Below are 15901 nucleotides of genomic sequence, written 5' to 3' on the forward strand. Positions count from 1 at the left end.
TTTCTCCTCTGCCTGGGTTCTGGGCCTAAATTTATGAAAATTGACTCTTACAGTGGTGGGTGACGTGAAGCCTGATTCTCTGCTATGATATGAAGACTGATTCTCTGCTGACATGAAGCCAGATTCTCTGTTACGGGACCTCTCTCCTCTGCCTGGGTGCTGGGTAGTGTTGAGCGCGAATATTCGAAAAGCAAATTTTTTTCGCGAATATCGCAACTTCGCGATTTCGCGAATATTTCGAATATAGTGCTATATATTCGTAAAAACGAATATTCGTTTTTTGTTTCCCCCCCCCCCCCCACAAAATTACAGTACACATATAATTGATTGTTTCCCAAAGGTCCAACAGCTCAGATCTTACTCACATTGCCTAGAAAGTGATTGAGGCGCGAATCTTCGTAAGGCGATTTTATTAGCGCACATGCGAATATCGGCACGTCCCAGAACAGAGGCAAAGGGCTTTGCATTCATACATTAGTGAATTGAGTTGCGAATCTTCGTAAGGCGATTTTATTAGCGCACATGCGAATATCTACACTTGTCCCAGAACAGAGGCAAAGGGCTTTGCATTCATACATTAGTGATTGAATTGAGCTGCGAATCTTCGTAAGGCGATTTTATTAGCGCACATGCGAATATCGGCACGTCCCAGAACAGAGGCAAAGGGCTTTGCATTCATACATTAGTGAATTGAGTTGCGAATCTTCGTAAGGCGATTTTATTAGCGCACATGCGAATATCTACACTTGTCCCAGAACAGAGGCAAAGGGCTTTGCATTCATACATTAGTGATTGAATTGAGCTGCGAATCTTCGTAAGGCGATTTTATTAACGCAAATGCAAATATCTACACTTGTCCCCAGAACAGAGAGGCAAAGGCCTGTGCATTCATATAGTATAGCACCATATTCGCGAATACGTAGAACTTCGTAAAATTCGATTTACGAATATTCGTATTTTTTATTTTACTTTCCACCTTACAGATTACATTGATCTGTACTCTGTCAACTACTGTCATCACCCCCCACTGTATCTCGATTGATTCCCAAAAGTCTCACATTCCCTAGAAAGTGATTGAGGTGCGAATCTTCGTAAGGCGATTTTATTAGCGCACATGCGAATATCTACACTTGTCCCAGAACAGAGGCAAAGGGCATTGCATTCATACATTAGTGATTGAATTGAGTTGCGAATCTTCGTAAGGCGATTTCATTAGCGCACATGTGAATTTTGCATAGCATATGTATTATGCGATAATTCGAATTATCGCATATGCGAAATAATAACGAATTTGAATAATCGCGAATATTTTACGAATATTCTTTCGAATATTCACAAAATTTCGCGAATTCGAATATGGGACATGCCGCTCAACACTAGTGCTGGGCCTAAATTTATGACAATGGACTGTTGCAGTGGTGGGTGACGTGAAGCCTGATTCTCTGCTATGACATGCAGACTGATTCTCTGCTGACATGAAGCCAGATTGTCTGTTACGGGACCTCTCTCCTCTGCCTGGGTGCTGGGCCTAAATATATGCCAATGGACTGTTGCAGTGGTGGCTGACGTGAAGCCTCATTCTCTGCTATGACATGCAGACTAATTCTCTGCTGACATGAAGACAGATTCTCTGTTACGGGACCTCTCTCCTCTGCCTGGGTGCCGGGGCCTAAATATCTGAGAATGGACTGTTCCAGTGGTGGCTGACGTGAAGCCTCATTCTCTGCTATGACATGCAGACTAATTCTCTGCTGACATGAAGACAGATTCTCTGTTACGGGACCTCCCTCCTCTGCCTGGGTGCTGGGCCTAAATATATGCCAATGGACTGTTGCAGTGGTGGCTGACGTGAAGCCTCATTCTCTGCTATGACATGCAGACTAATTCTCTGCTGACATGAAGACAGATTCTCTGTTACGGGACCTCCCTCCTCTGCCTGGGTGCTGGGCCTAAATATATGCCAATGGACTGTTGCAGTGGTGGCTGACGTGAAGCCTCATTCTCTGCTATGACATGCAGACTGATTCTCTGCTGACATGAAGCCAGATTCTCTGTTACGGGACCTCTCTCCTCTGCCTGTGTGTGTGCTGGGCCTAAATATATGCCAATGGACTGTTGCAGTGGTGGCTGACGTGAAGCCTCATTCTCTGCTATGACATGCAGACTGATTCTCTGCTGACATGAAGCCAGATTCTCTGTTACGGGACCTCTCTCCTCTGCCTGTGTGTGTGCTGGGCCTAAATATATGCCAATGGACTGTTGCAGTGGTGGCTGACGTGAAGCCTCATTCTCTGCTATGACATGCAGACTAATTCTCTGCTGACATGAAGACAGATTCTCTGTTACGGGACCTCCCTCCTCTGCCTGGGTGCTGGGCCTAAATATATGCCAATGGACTGTTGCAGTGGTGGCTGACGTGAAGCCTCATTCTCTGCTATGACATGCAGACTGATTCTCTGCTGACATGAAGCCAGATTCTCTGTTACGGGACCTCTCTCCTCTGCCTGTGTGTGTGCTGGGCCTAAATATATGCCAATGGACTGTTGCAGTGGTGGCTGACGTGAAGCCTCATTCTCTGCTATGACATGCAGACTGATTCTCTGCTGACATGAAGCCAGATTCTCTGTTACGGGACCTCTCTCCTCTGCCTGTGTGTGTGCTGGGCCTAAATATATGCCAATGGACTGTTGCAGTGGTGGCTGACGTGAAGCCTGATTCTCTGCTATGACATGCAGACTAATTCTCTGCTGACATGAAGACAGATTCTCTGTTACGGGACCTCCCTCCTCTGCCTGGGTGCTGGGCCTAAATATATGCCAATGGACTGTTGCAGTGGTGGCTGACGTGAAGCCTCATTCTCTGCTATGACATGCAGACTAATTCTCTGCTGACATGAAGACAGATTCTCTGTTACGGGACCTCTCTCCTCTGCCTGGGTGCCGGGGCCTAAATATCTGAGAATGGACTGTTCCAGTGGTGGGTGACGGGAAGCCAGATTCTCTGCTATGGAACCTCTCTCCAATTGATTTTGGTTAATTTTTATTTATTTAATTTTTATTTTAATTCATTTCCCTATCCACATTTGTTTGCAGGGGATTTACCTACATGTTGCTGCCTTTTGCAGCCCTCTAGCTCTTTCCTGGGCTGTTTTACAGCCTTTTTAGTGCCGAAAAGTTCGGGTCCCCATTGACTTCAATGGGGTTCGGGTTCGGGACGAAGTTCGGATCGGGTTCGGATCCCGAACCCGAACATTTCCGGGATGTTCGGCCGAACTTCTCGAACCCGAACATCCAGGTGTTCGCTCAACTCTAGTCTCTTACCATCTGATCTTTCTGGAACAAATTCTTAACCAATTCACTTATCTCTAATCTGGTCCATGGGTTTTATTTTTACAGGATCCATAGTGAATATGGTCCCTGCATGAGTCCATTACGTGACATATTAACTACAGTTCCCGCTACCTACATTCTTTTCATTCATTTTTCTAAATTGCTCATTGTCAATTATTTTTTTCCTTAGACTATGAATATATTGTGTTGAGTACAGAGCTTGAGGACTTGGACGAGGAGGATTATGCCCGAATAGTGACATCAAACATAATGCTTGTCAAAAAGCAGAAGTCAGTGATAAGACATTATTTCCCTGAAACATGGATTTGGAAACTGGAAGCTGTCGGGTAATGCACCTTCATCCGACTATTTGGCTACTGCAGGGGAGGAAATAAAGACATTCCTCTGTTTTTTAACCATAACCAAATATTTGGGGGGAATTGGCTTTTATTGCAACTACAAGGAATTGACAGACTGTGACAGACTTTCTAATAATTGCTTGTAACTAGAGTTGAGCGAACACCTGGATGTTCGGGTTCGAGAAGTTCGGCCGAACATCCCGGAAATGTTCGGGTTCGGGATCCGAACCCGATCCGAACTTCGTCCCGAACCCGAACCCCATTGAAGTCAATGGGGACCCGAACTTTTCGGCACTAAAAAGGCTGTAAAACAGCCCAGGAAAGAGCTAGAGGGCTGCAAAAGGCAGCAACATGTAGGTAAATCCCCTGCAAACAAATGTGGATAGGGAAATGAATTAAAATAAAAATTAAATAAATAAAAATTAACCAAAATCAATTGGAGAGAGGTTCCATAGCAGAGAATCTGGCTTCCCGTCACCCACCACTGGAACAGTCCATTCTCAGATATTTAGGCCCCGGCACCCAGGCAGAGGAGAGAGGTCCCGTAACAGAGAATCTGTCTTCATGTCAGCAGAGAATTAGTCTGCATGTCATAGCAGAGAATGAGGCTTCACGTCAGCCACCACTGCAACAGTCCATTGGCATATATTTAGGCCTAGCACACAGGCAGAGCAGAGAGGTCCCGTAACAGACAATCTGGCTTCATGTCAGCAGAGAATCAGTCTGCATGTCATAGCAGAGAATGAGGCTTCACGTCACCCACCACTGCAACAGTCCATTGGCATATATTTAGGCCTAGCACACAGGCAGAGCAGAGAGGTCCCGTAACAGACAATCTGGCTTCATGTCAGCAGAGAATCAGTCTGCATGTCATAGCAGAGAATGAGGCTTCACGTCACCCACCACTGCAACAGTCCATTGGCATATATTTAGGCCTAGCACACAGGCAGAGCAGAGAGGTCCCGTAACAGACAATCTGGCTTCATGACAGCAGAGAATTAGTCTGCATGTCATAGCAGAGAATGAGGCTTCACGTCAGCCACCACTGCAACAGTCCATTGGCATATATTTAGGCCCAGCACCCAGGCAGAGGAGAGAGGTCCCGTAACAGACAATCTGGCTTCATGTCAGCAGAGAATTAGTCTGCATGTCATAGCAGAGAATCAGGCTTCACGTCAGCCACCACTGCAACAGTCCATTGTCATAAATTTAGGCCCAGCACCCAGGCAGAGGAGAGAGGTCCCGTAACAGACAATCTGGCTTCATGTCAGCAGAGAATTAGTCTGCATGTCATAGCAGAGAATGAGGCTTCACGTCAGCCACCACTGCAACAGTCCATTGGCATATATTTAGGCCTAGCACACAGGCAGAGCAGAGAGGTCCCGTAACAGACAATCTGGCTTCATGACAGCAGAGAATCAGTCTGCATGTCATAGCAGAGAATCAGGCTTCACGTCAGCCACCACTGCAACAGTCCATTGTCATAAATTTAGGCCCAGAACCCAGGCAGAGGAGAAAGGTCCCGTAACAGACAATCTGGCTTCATGTCAGCAGAGAATCAGTCTTCATATCATAGCAGAGAATCAGGCTTCACGTCACCCACCACTGCAACAGTCAATTTTCATAAATTTAGGCCCAGAACCCAGGCAGAGGAGAAAGGTCCCGTAACAGACAATCTGGCTTCATGTCAGCAGAGAATCAGTCTTCATATCATAGCAGAGAATCAGGCTTCACGTCACCCACCACTGCAACAGTCAATTGTCATAAATTTAGGCCCAGCACCCAGGCAGAGGAGAGAGCTCCCGTAACAGAGGATCTGGCTTCATGTCAGCAGAGAATCAGTCTGCATGTCATAGCAGAGAATGAGGCTTCACGTCACCCACCACTGCAACAGTCCATTGGCATATATTTAGGCCTAGCACACAGGCAGAGGAGAGGTTCATTCAACTTTGGGTAGCCTCGCAATATAATGGTAAAATGAAAATAAAAATAGGATTGAATGAGGAAGTGCCCTGGAGTCCAATAATATATGGTTATGGGGAGGTAGTTAATGTCTAATCTGGACAAGGGACGGACAGGTCCTGTGGGATCCATGCCTGGTTCATTTTTATGAACGTCAGCTTGTCCACATTGGCTGTAGACAGGCGGCTGCGTTTGTCTGTAATGACGCCCCCTGCCGTGCTGAATACACGTTCAGACAAAACGCTGGCTGCCGGGCAGGCCAGCACCTCCAAGGCATAAAAGGCTAGCTCTGGCCACGTGGACAATTTAGAGACCCAGAAGTTGAATGGGGCCGAACCATCAGTCAGTACGTGGAGGGGTGTGCACACGTACTGTTCCACCATGTTAGTGAAATGTTGCCTCCTGCTAACACGTTGCGTATCAGGTGGTGGTGCAGTTAGCTGTGGCGTGTTGACAAAAGTTTTCCACATCTCTGCCATGCTAACCCTGCCCTCAGAGGAGCTGGCCGTGACACAGCTGCCTTGGCGACCTCTTGCTCCTCCTCTGCCTTGGCCTTGGGCTTCCACTTGTTCCCCTGTGACATTTGGGAATGCTCTCAGTAGCGCGTCTACCAACGTGCGCTTGTACTCGCGCATCTTCCTATCACGCTCCAGTGCAGGAAGTAAGGTGGGCACATTGTCTTTGTAGCGTGGATCCAGCAGGGTGGCAACCCAGTAGTCCGCACAGGTTAAAATGTGGGCAACTCTGCTGTCGTTGCGCAGGCACTGCAGCATGTAGTCGCTCATGTGTGCCAGGCTGCCCAGGGATAAGGACAAGCTGTCCTCTGTGGGAGGCGTATCGTCATCGTCCTGCCTTTCCCCCCAGCCACGCACCAGTGATGGACCCGAGCTGCGTTGGGTGCCACCCCGCTGTGACCATGCTTCATCCTCATCCTCCTCCACCTCCTCCTCATCCTCGTCCTCCTCGTCCTCCAGTAGTGGGCCCTGGCTGGCCACATTTGTACCTGGCCTCTGCTGTTGCCAAAAACCTCCCTCTGAGTCACTTCGAAGAGACTGGCCTGAAAGTGCTAAAAATGACCCCTCTTCCTCCTCCTCCTCCTCCTCCTGGGCCACCTCCTCTTCCATCATCGCCCTAAGTGTTTTCTCAAGGAGACATAGAAGTGGTATTGTAACGCTGATAACGGTGTCATCGCCACTGGCCATGTTGGTGGAGTACTCGAAACAGCGCAACAGGGCACACAGGTCTCGCATGGAGGCCCAGTCATTGGTGGTGAAGTGGTGCTGTTCTGTAGTGCGACTGACCCGTGCGTGCTGCAGCTGAAACTCCACTATGGCCTGCTGCTGCTCGCACAGTCTGTCCAGCATGTGCAAGGTGGAGTTCCACCTGGTGGGCACGTCGCATATGAGGCGGTGAGCGGGAAGGCCGAAGTTACGCTGTAGCGCAGACAGGCGAGCAGCAGCAGGATGTGAACGCCGGAAGCGCGAACAGACGGCCCGCACTTTATGCAGCAGCTCTGACATGTCGGGGTAGTTGTGAATGAACTTCTGCACCACCAAATTCAGCACATGCGCCAAGCAAGGGATGTGCGTCAAATTGGCTAGTCCCAGAGCTGCAACGAGATTTCGCCCATTATCACACACCACCAGGCCGGGCTTGAGGCTCACCGGCAGCAACCACTCGTCGGTCTGTTGTTCTATACCCCGCCACAACTCCTGTGCGGTGTGGGGCCTGTCCCCCAAACATATGAGTTTCAGAATGGCCTGCTGACGTTTACCCCGGGCTGTGCTGAAGTTGGTGGTGAAGGTGTGTGGCTGACTGGATGAGCAGGTGGAAGAAGAGGAGGAGGAAGCCGAGAAGGAGGAGGTGGCAACAGGAGGCAAAGAATGTTGCCCTGCGATCCTTGGCGGCGGAAGGACGTGCGCCAAACAGCTCTCCGCCTGGGGCCCAGCTGCCACTACATTTACCCAGTGTGCAGTTAGGGAGATATAGCGTCCCTGGCCGTGCTTACTGGTCCACGTATCTGTGGTTAGGTGGACCTTGCTACAGATGGCGTTGCGCAGTGCACACTTGATTTTATCGGATACTTGGTTGTGCAGGGAAGGCACGGCTCTCTTGGAGAAGTAGTGCCGGCTGGGAACAACATACTGTGGGACAGCAAGCGACATGAGCTGTTTGAAGCTGTCTGTGTCCACCAGCCTAAATGACAGCATTTCATAGGCCAGTAGTTTAGAAATGCTGGCATTCAGGGCCAGGGATCGAGGGTGGCTAGGTGGGAATTTACGCTTTCTATCAAATGTTTGTGAGATGGAGAGCTGAACGCTGGCGTGTGACATGGTTGAGACGCTTGGTGACGGAGGTGGTGGTGGTGGTGGTGTTGGTGGTACATCCCCTGTTTGCTGGGCGGCAGGTGCCAACGTTCCTCCAGAGGCGGAGGAAGAGGCCGAGGCGGCAGCAGCAGAATAGGCCGAGGCGGCAGCAGCAGAAGAGGTAGCAGGGGGAGCCTGAGTGACTTCCTTGGTTTTAAGGTGTTTACTCCACTGCAGTTCATGCTTTGCATGCAGGTGCCTGGTCATGCAGGTTGTGCTCAGGTTCAGAACGTTAATGCCTCGCTTCAGGCTCTGATGGCACAGCGTGCAAACCACTCGGGTCTTGTCGTCAGCACATTGTTTGAAGAAGTGCCATGCCAGGGAACTCCTTGAAGCTGCCTTTGGGGTGCTCGGTCCCAGATGGCGGCGGTCAGTAGCAGGCGGAGTCTCTTGGCGGCGGGTGTTCTGCTTTTGCCCACTGCTCCCTCTTTTGCTACGCTGTTGGCTCGGTCTCACCACTGCCTCTTCCTCCGAACTGTGAAAGTCAGTGGCACGACCTTCATTCCATGTGGGGTCTAGGACCTCATCGTCCCCTGCATCGTCTTCCACCCAGTCTTGATCCCTGACCTCCTGTTCAGTCTGCACACTGCAGAAAGACGCAGCAGTTGGCACCTGTGTTTCGTCATCATCAGAGACATGCTGAGGTGGTATTCCCATGTCCTCATCATCAGGAAACATAAGTGGTTGTGCGTCAGTGCATTCTATGTCTTTCACCGCTGGGGAAGGGCTAGGTGGATGCCCTTGGGAAACCCTGCCAGCGGAGTCTTCAAACAGCATAAGAGACTGCTGCATAACTTGAGGCTGAGACAGTTTCCCTGGTATGCATGGGGGTGATGTGACAGACTGATGGGGTTGGTTTTCAGGCGCCATCTGTGCGCTTTCTGCAGAAGACTGGGTGGGAGATAATGTGAACGTGCTGGATCCACTGTCGGCCACCCAATTGACTAATGCCTGTACCTGCTCAGGCCTTACCATCCTTAGAACGGCATTGGGCCCCACCATATATCGCTGTAAATTCTGGCGGCTACTGGGACCTGAGGTAGTTGGTACACTAGGACGTGTGGATGTGGCAGAACGGCCACGTCCTCTCCCAGCACCAGAGGGTCCACTAACACCACCACGACCATGTCCACGTCCGCGTCCCTTACTAGATGTTTTTCTCATTGTTATGGTTCACCACAACAACAAATATATTATTTGGCCCAATGTATTGTATTCAAATTCAGCGGGATATAAATTTGAGGCCTAGTATTTAGGCGCTGGGTGACCGGTATGGATTTAGTGACAGAATTAGACTTGGAAATGCACAGAAGCGTGTGTGTGTGAAGTTATTCTGAATGACCCAATGTGCACCTTGAATATTATATACCCTTTTAGGGATAGATTTCAAATAGCTCTGATATAGCAGAAACCACTAAATTATGAAATTGCTAAATTGGGAATTGTACTTCAACCCAGAACAAAAAATGTGCTTTGACGGACACTAAATATCTTGCCCAGCAACAACAGTACAACGGTGGGTAACGAGAGATTTAGAGGGAATTAAATTTGAGGCCTAGTATTTAGGCGCTGGGTCACCGGTATGGATTTAGTGACAGAATTAGACTTGGAAATACACAGTAGCGGGTGTGTGTGAAGTTATTCTGAATGACCCTATGTGCACCTTCAATATTATATACCCTTTTAGGGATAGATTTCAAATAGCTCTGATATAGCAGAAACCACTAAATTATGAAATTGCTAAATTGGGAATTGTACTTCAACCCAGAACAAAAAATGTGCTTTGACGGACACTAAATATCTTGCCCAGCAACAACAGTACAGCGGTGGGTAACGAGAGATTTAGAGGGAATTAAATTTGAGGCCTAGTATTTAGGCGCTGGGTCACCGGTATGGATTTAGTGACAGAATTAGACTTGGAAATACACAGTAGCGGGTGTGTGTGAAGTTATTCTGAATGACCCTATGTGCACCTTCAATATTATATACCCTTTTTGGGATAGATTTCAAATAGCTCTGATATAGCAGGAACCACTAAATTATGAAATTGCTAAATTGGGAATTGTACTTCAACCCAGAACAAAAAATGTGCTTTGACGGGCACTAAATAACTTTCCCAGCTACAACAGGACAACGGTAACGAGAGATTTAGAGGGATTTAAATTTGAGGCCTAGTATTTAGGCGCTGGGTGACAGGTATGGGTTTAGTGACAGAATTAGACTTGGAAATACACAGTAGCGGGTGTGTGTGAAGTTATTCTGAATGACCCTATGTGCACCTTCAATATTATATACCCTTTTTGGGATAGATTTCAAATAGCTCTGATATAGCAGAAACCACTAAATTATGAAATTGCTAAATTGGGAATTGTACTTCAACCCAGAACAAAAAATGTGCTTTGACGGACACTAAATATCTTGCCCAGCAACAACAGTACAGCGGTGGGTAACGAGAGATTTAGAGGGAATTAAATTTGAGGCCTAGTATTTAGGCGCTGGGTCACCGGTATGGATTTAGTGACAGAATTAGACTTGGAAATACACAGTAGCGGGTGTGTGTGAAGTTACTCTGAATGACCCTATGTGCACCTTCAATATTATATACCCTTTTTGGGATAGATTTCAAAGAGCTCTGATATAGCAGGAACCACTAAATTATGAAATTGCTAAATTGGGAATTGTATTTCAACCCAGAACAAGAAATGTGCTTGAACGGACACTAAATAACTCGCCCAGCTACAGCACTAGGGACAGATTTAGCTGGATATAAATTTGAGGCCTAGTATTTAGGCGCTGGGTGACCGGTATGGATTTAGTGACAGAATTAGACTGGGATATGGCCAAAAAATGAACAGACTATTGCTGGTTAAATGCACTTGGTGTGACAGCTTCACCCTGATGTAGGCTTTAGCCAAAAAACAACCACACCATTGAGGGTTAAATGCACTTGGTGACAGGCGCAGCTTGCCCCTGATTTTGTATATGGCCAAAAAATGAACAGACTATTGCTGGTTAAATGCACTTGGTGTGACAGCTTCACCCTGATGTAGGCTTTAGCCAAAAAACAACCACACCATTGAGGGTTAAATGCACTTGGTGACAGGCGCAGCTTGCCCCTGATTTTGTATATGGCCAAAAAATGAACAGACTATTGCTGGTTAAATGCACTTGGTGTGACAGCTTCACCCTGATGTAGGCTTTAGCCAAAAAACAACCACACCATTGAGGGTTAAATGCACTTGGTGACAGGCGCAGCTTGCCCCTGATTTTGTATATGGCCAAAAAATGAACAGACTATTGCTGGTTAAATGCACTTGGTGTCACAGCTTCACCCTGATGTAGGCTTTAGCCAAAAAACAACCACACCATTGAGGGTTAAATGCACTTGGTCGCAGCTTGTGCTGGCGCACCACAAGACACAAAATGGCCGCCGATCACCCCAGAAAAATGAGACTGACAAACGGTCTGTGCAGCCTAAAAACAGTGAGCAATTGAGGATCAGCAGCTCAATGATCCACAGCTGCAGATCGATCAGTTAATCAAGTCCTTTGGAGGAGTTAATCTGCCTAATCTCGCCCTACTGTCGCAGCCGCAACCTCTCCCTACGCTAATCAGAGCAGAGTGACGGGCGGCGCTATGTGACTCCAGCTTAAATAGAGGCTGGGTCACATGGTGCTCTGGCCAATCACAGCCATGCCAATAGTAGGCATGGCTGTGATGGCCTCTTGGGGCAAGTAGTATGACGCTTGTTGATTGGCTGCTTTGCAGCCTTTCAAAAAGCGCCAAGAAAGCGTCACAAAAGCGCGAAGAAAGCGACGAACACCGAACCCGAACCCGGACTTTTACGAAAATGTCCGGGTTCGGGTCCGTGTCACGGACACCCCAAAATTCGGTACGAACCCGAACTATACAGTTCGGGTTCGCTCATCCCTACTTGTAACTATATCTGTGCAAACGCTTGAGAGGAAGACTGTTAGAGGTGGTTGATGTTGTTGCTATGTCAAATAATTTTGTGACTGGCTAGCACCCACATATAACTTGTTAAAGGGGTACAGTAGTGCACTGCACATTATAACCCCATACTCCATGCCCCAACGTGAAAACTCTGCATTGTCATGCAGCCACCACTAGAAGGAGTTCACTACAAAATACATTTTACAGCTTCCTTGGTAACTGTATAAATTCCTATGCACTGAGCACCCCCTAGTGGTGGCTTCAGACAATTAGTTTTACAAATACACTATGGGCCAGATTTATCATTAGCTCAAGTCAAAATAATGAAGTGAAAATGTTGCACATTTTTGCGCAATCACTAAAACTGCGCAAAAATGTGCAACTTTTATTGGCTCTGCGCTACCCTCACCAGTTTTCTGAAAGTGGGCGTGTTTTCTTGTGTAAATGAATCTCTAGACAGATTTACTATTGCGACAATTTAAAAAAGTCGCAAAAAATTGTGCAATTTCACTCCAGTGAGGACCATGTTTATCTTATGCGACTTTTTAATAGACTATGCAACTTTTTATTACAGACGTGAGACTTTTGTAAAGCTGCTTACTGAGGGATGAACTGCTACCGTCAAACCACATTTATCACAGTATTAGGGCTCATGCACACAACCGTTGTTGTGTTCCGTTACGCAAAATGGGGTTCCGTTGTTCCGTGATCCGTTTCCGTTTTTGTTTCCGTGTGTCTTCCTTGATTTTTGGAGGACCACCAGACATAAAGGAAAGTAAAAAAAAAAAGACAGTTTTGCCATGCAAATGATAGGAAAATAACGGACGCGGGGACGCGGATGACAATCTTGTGTGCCTCCGTGTTTTTTAGCGGTCCCATTGACTTGAATGGGTCCGCGAACCTTTTTACGCTAAAATAATAGGACAGGTTATAGTAGGTTATAGTTTTTTGATAGACTGGAACCACGGATCACGGACGCGGGTGGCAAACGGTGCATTAGCCGAGTTTTCAACTGACCCATTGAAAGTCAATTGGTCCGCAGAAAATCACGAAAAACAGCACAACGGACATGGAATAAAACAACGGTCGTGTGCATGAGGCCTTAAAGGACAATTAATAAATCTGAATCAGCCAAAAGTGACTTGTAATGTATGGAGCTGAATGGGGGATATTGATCCATGTATTTATGCCCATTGTATGGTGCAAATACATTGAGAAAAATGGTGTTCAGAATGAGCTCCATATTTATGAATAACATGCTCCACTTCAGGTAAAATGCGTGAGATAGAGAGTGACTGTATATTGCAATTATTTATTTGTTTATGTATTTGTGTTTGTTTTGTAATTGTCCGAAACTTTGCACTCTATGAAAAACTCTGGGAGTGTTTCCTTCATATTACAAAACTTGGTGCAGGGGGGAGGGGAGTCCACACTGAGCTCTACTAAGGAGCCCTATTATTTCTGTTTATGCCCCTGAGAATAGTTCATACATTTTAACCCTTTACTTATTTCTACAAGAATAATTTCCTGTTATTTCTTTCCAATCTGCTTGGATTAGGGACTCTGGGATTGGCATTCTCCATGACACAGCTCCTGACACCATCACAGACTGGCATGGTGGGGCTTTTTGTACGGGTCCTGGAGGTTTTGGGCTGGCTTCTCCTGTACCTTTTCGAGTTTTCCAACCTTTCTTTGTGGACATCACTTTGCCATATTCAGTGATCAGAGGAGAAACTTTCACTCTTAAATCCACAGTTTTTAACTATTTGAAACAGTGTATAAAGGTAAAATCCAACATGTTCTGTCATATAATAATAAGCAGCAGGTTTAATGTTTATAAATGCTGCTGGAAGGAGCATTGCCATTAATGTGGCTAGGATGAGAGGCAGGTGGAGTAGACAGATGCCTATAGCTCCATTGGGGAGCACATTTTTGGCATTAAAGGGGTTATCCAACTCCTATAATGACCCCCCTAATGCCTGGGCTCCTCATATAAGTTATACTTACCCAGCTCCGCAGCACCCGCATTGCTCCTGGTCGCCGCACGACCGTCGCTGCATCTCCCCGTCACGCGGATCAAAACATCCTGCAATGGGGGGCGCAGCCAATAGCAGGCCGCGACGAGAACGAACCTCCCTAGCGTCACCCGCGATGCTAGTGAGGCTTATACCCGTCGCGTCTTGCTATTGGCTGATCCCCCTTCGCTGGATGTTTTGATCTGCACGACGGAGAGATACAGCGGCAGCCATGCGGAAATCAGAAGCAATGCGGGTGCCAGGAGTGGGGTAACCCCTTATATTTCTAACAAATAGTGATGTCATGGTACAGTGATAACAAATACAATGGTGTCATATATAGGGAAAATGCAGTAATGCTTCAATATGGAGATAATAAACACAGTGATGTCACAGTACAGGGATAATAAACACAGTGATGTCACAGTGCAGGGATAACAAACACAGTGATGTCACAGCACAGGGATAATAAACACAGTGATGTCACAGTACAGGGATAATAAACACAGTGATGTCACAGTACAGGGGTAATAAACACAGTGATGTCACAGTACATGGATAATAAACACATTGATGTCACAGTGCAGGGATAATAAACACAGTGATGTCACAGTACAGGGATAGTAAACACAGTGATGTCACAGTACAGGGATAATAAACACAGTGATGTCACAGCACATGTATAATAAACACAGTGATGTCACAGTACAGGATAATACACACAGTGATGTCACAGTACAGGATAATACACACAGTGATGTCACAGTACAGGGATAATAAACACGGTGATGTCACAGTGCAGGGATAATAAACACAGTGATGTCACAGTGCAGGGATAATAAACACAGTAATGACACAGTACAGAGATAATAAACACAGTGATGTCATAGTACAGGAATAATAAACACAGTGATGTCACAGTACAGGGATAATAAACACAGTGATGTCATAGTACAGGGATAATAAACACAGTGATGTCACAGTACAGCATAATAAACACAGTGATGACACGGTACAGGGATAATAAACACAGTGATGTCACAGTACTGTATAATAAACACAGTGATGTCACAGTACAGGGATAATAAACACAGTGATGTCACAGTACAGGGATAATAAACACAATGATGTCACAGTACAGGGATAATAAACACAGTGATGACACAGTACAGGGATAATAAACACAGTGATGTCACAGTATAGGGATAATAAACACAGTGATGTCACAGTACAGGGATAATAAACACAGTGATGTCACAGTACAGGGATAATAAACACAGTGATGTCACAGTACATGGATAATAAACACAGTGATGTCACAGTACAGGGATAATAAACACAGTGATGTCACAGTACAGGGATAATACACACAGTGATGTCACAGTACAGGGATAACAAACAGTGATGTGTCACACTGCAGGATAATAAACACACAGTGATGTCACCGTACAGGGATAATGTATGTGTTATTAATTATATATACCTCTTAAATTCTAAACTCCATAAAAAGTAGCATAATAAACAGTTTATAGTCTAATTCAATTTATTTTCAGAGTATGTTTTCTTATTGACAGGTTAGGACTACACTTATACCATCTGCAGAGTTGGAAGAGAGGCCATGTGATGACTGCCAATATAGCAGCTGCCTCTGTGTAGATGAGAGCAAAACCTTCTACTGGAACCTTAAAGCCTCCAAACTGGGTAATGTCCTAAATTGCAGATTATTTTCTCATGGTCAGGTTTTCTGAGCCAAAACCAGGAGAGAATTCAAAAAAGAGAAGTTGTGTCCATCCTTTATACTTTCTCTACTTTTATGATCCACTCCTGATTTTGGCTTTTAAACCTGCATCAGGAAACCTGACCGTGTGGTTGTACCCTAAAGACTAAGACTACTGCAATTACATTGAAAAAATAAA

At 46.3% G+C, this 15901-nt stretch overlaps 1 protein-coding gene across 4 annotated transcripts in view; it reads left to right on the plus strand.

Moving 5' to 3' along the window:
- Positions 1–15901, plus strand: part of LOC122940144 (alpha-2-macroglobulin-like) — a 145084-nt gene that overhangs the window by 75978 nt on the left and 53205 nt on the right. For 3 of the 4 annotated variants that reach the window (XM_044296540.1, XM_044296541.1, XM_044296542.1), the window contains 3 exons: positions 3520–3676; positions 13529–13754; positions 15560–15686. The exons of the other annotated variant lie outside the window; for it this stretch is intronic. In XM_044296540.1, the coding sequence (XP_044152475.1) occupies positions 3520–3676; positions 13529–13754; positions 15560–15686 (510 nt within the window). The remainder of the gene's footprint in view (positions 1–3519; positions 3677–13528; positions 13755–15559; positions 15687–15901) is intronic. 4 annotated transcript variants of the gene reach the window in all.

The sequence above is a fragment of the Bufo gargarizans genome, chromosome 6 (assembly GCF_014858855.1).
Source record: "Bufo gargarizans isolate SCDJY-AF-19 chromosome 6, ASM1485885v1, whole genome shotgun sequence".
Lineage (NCBI taxonomy): Eukaryota > Metazoa > Chordata > Amphibia > Anura > Bufonidae > Bufo > Bufo gargarizans.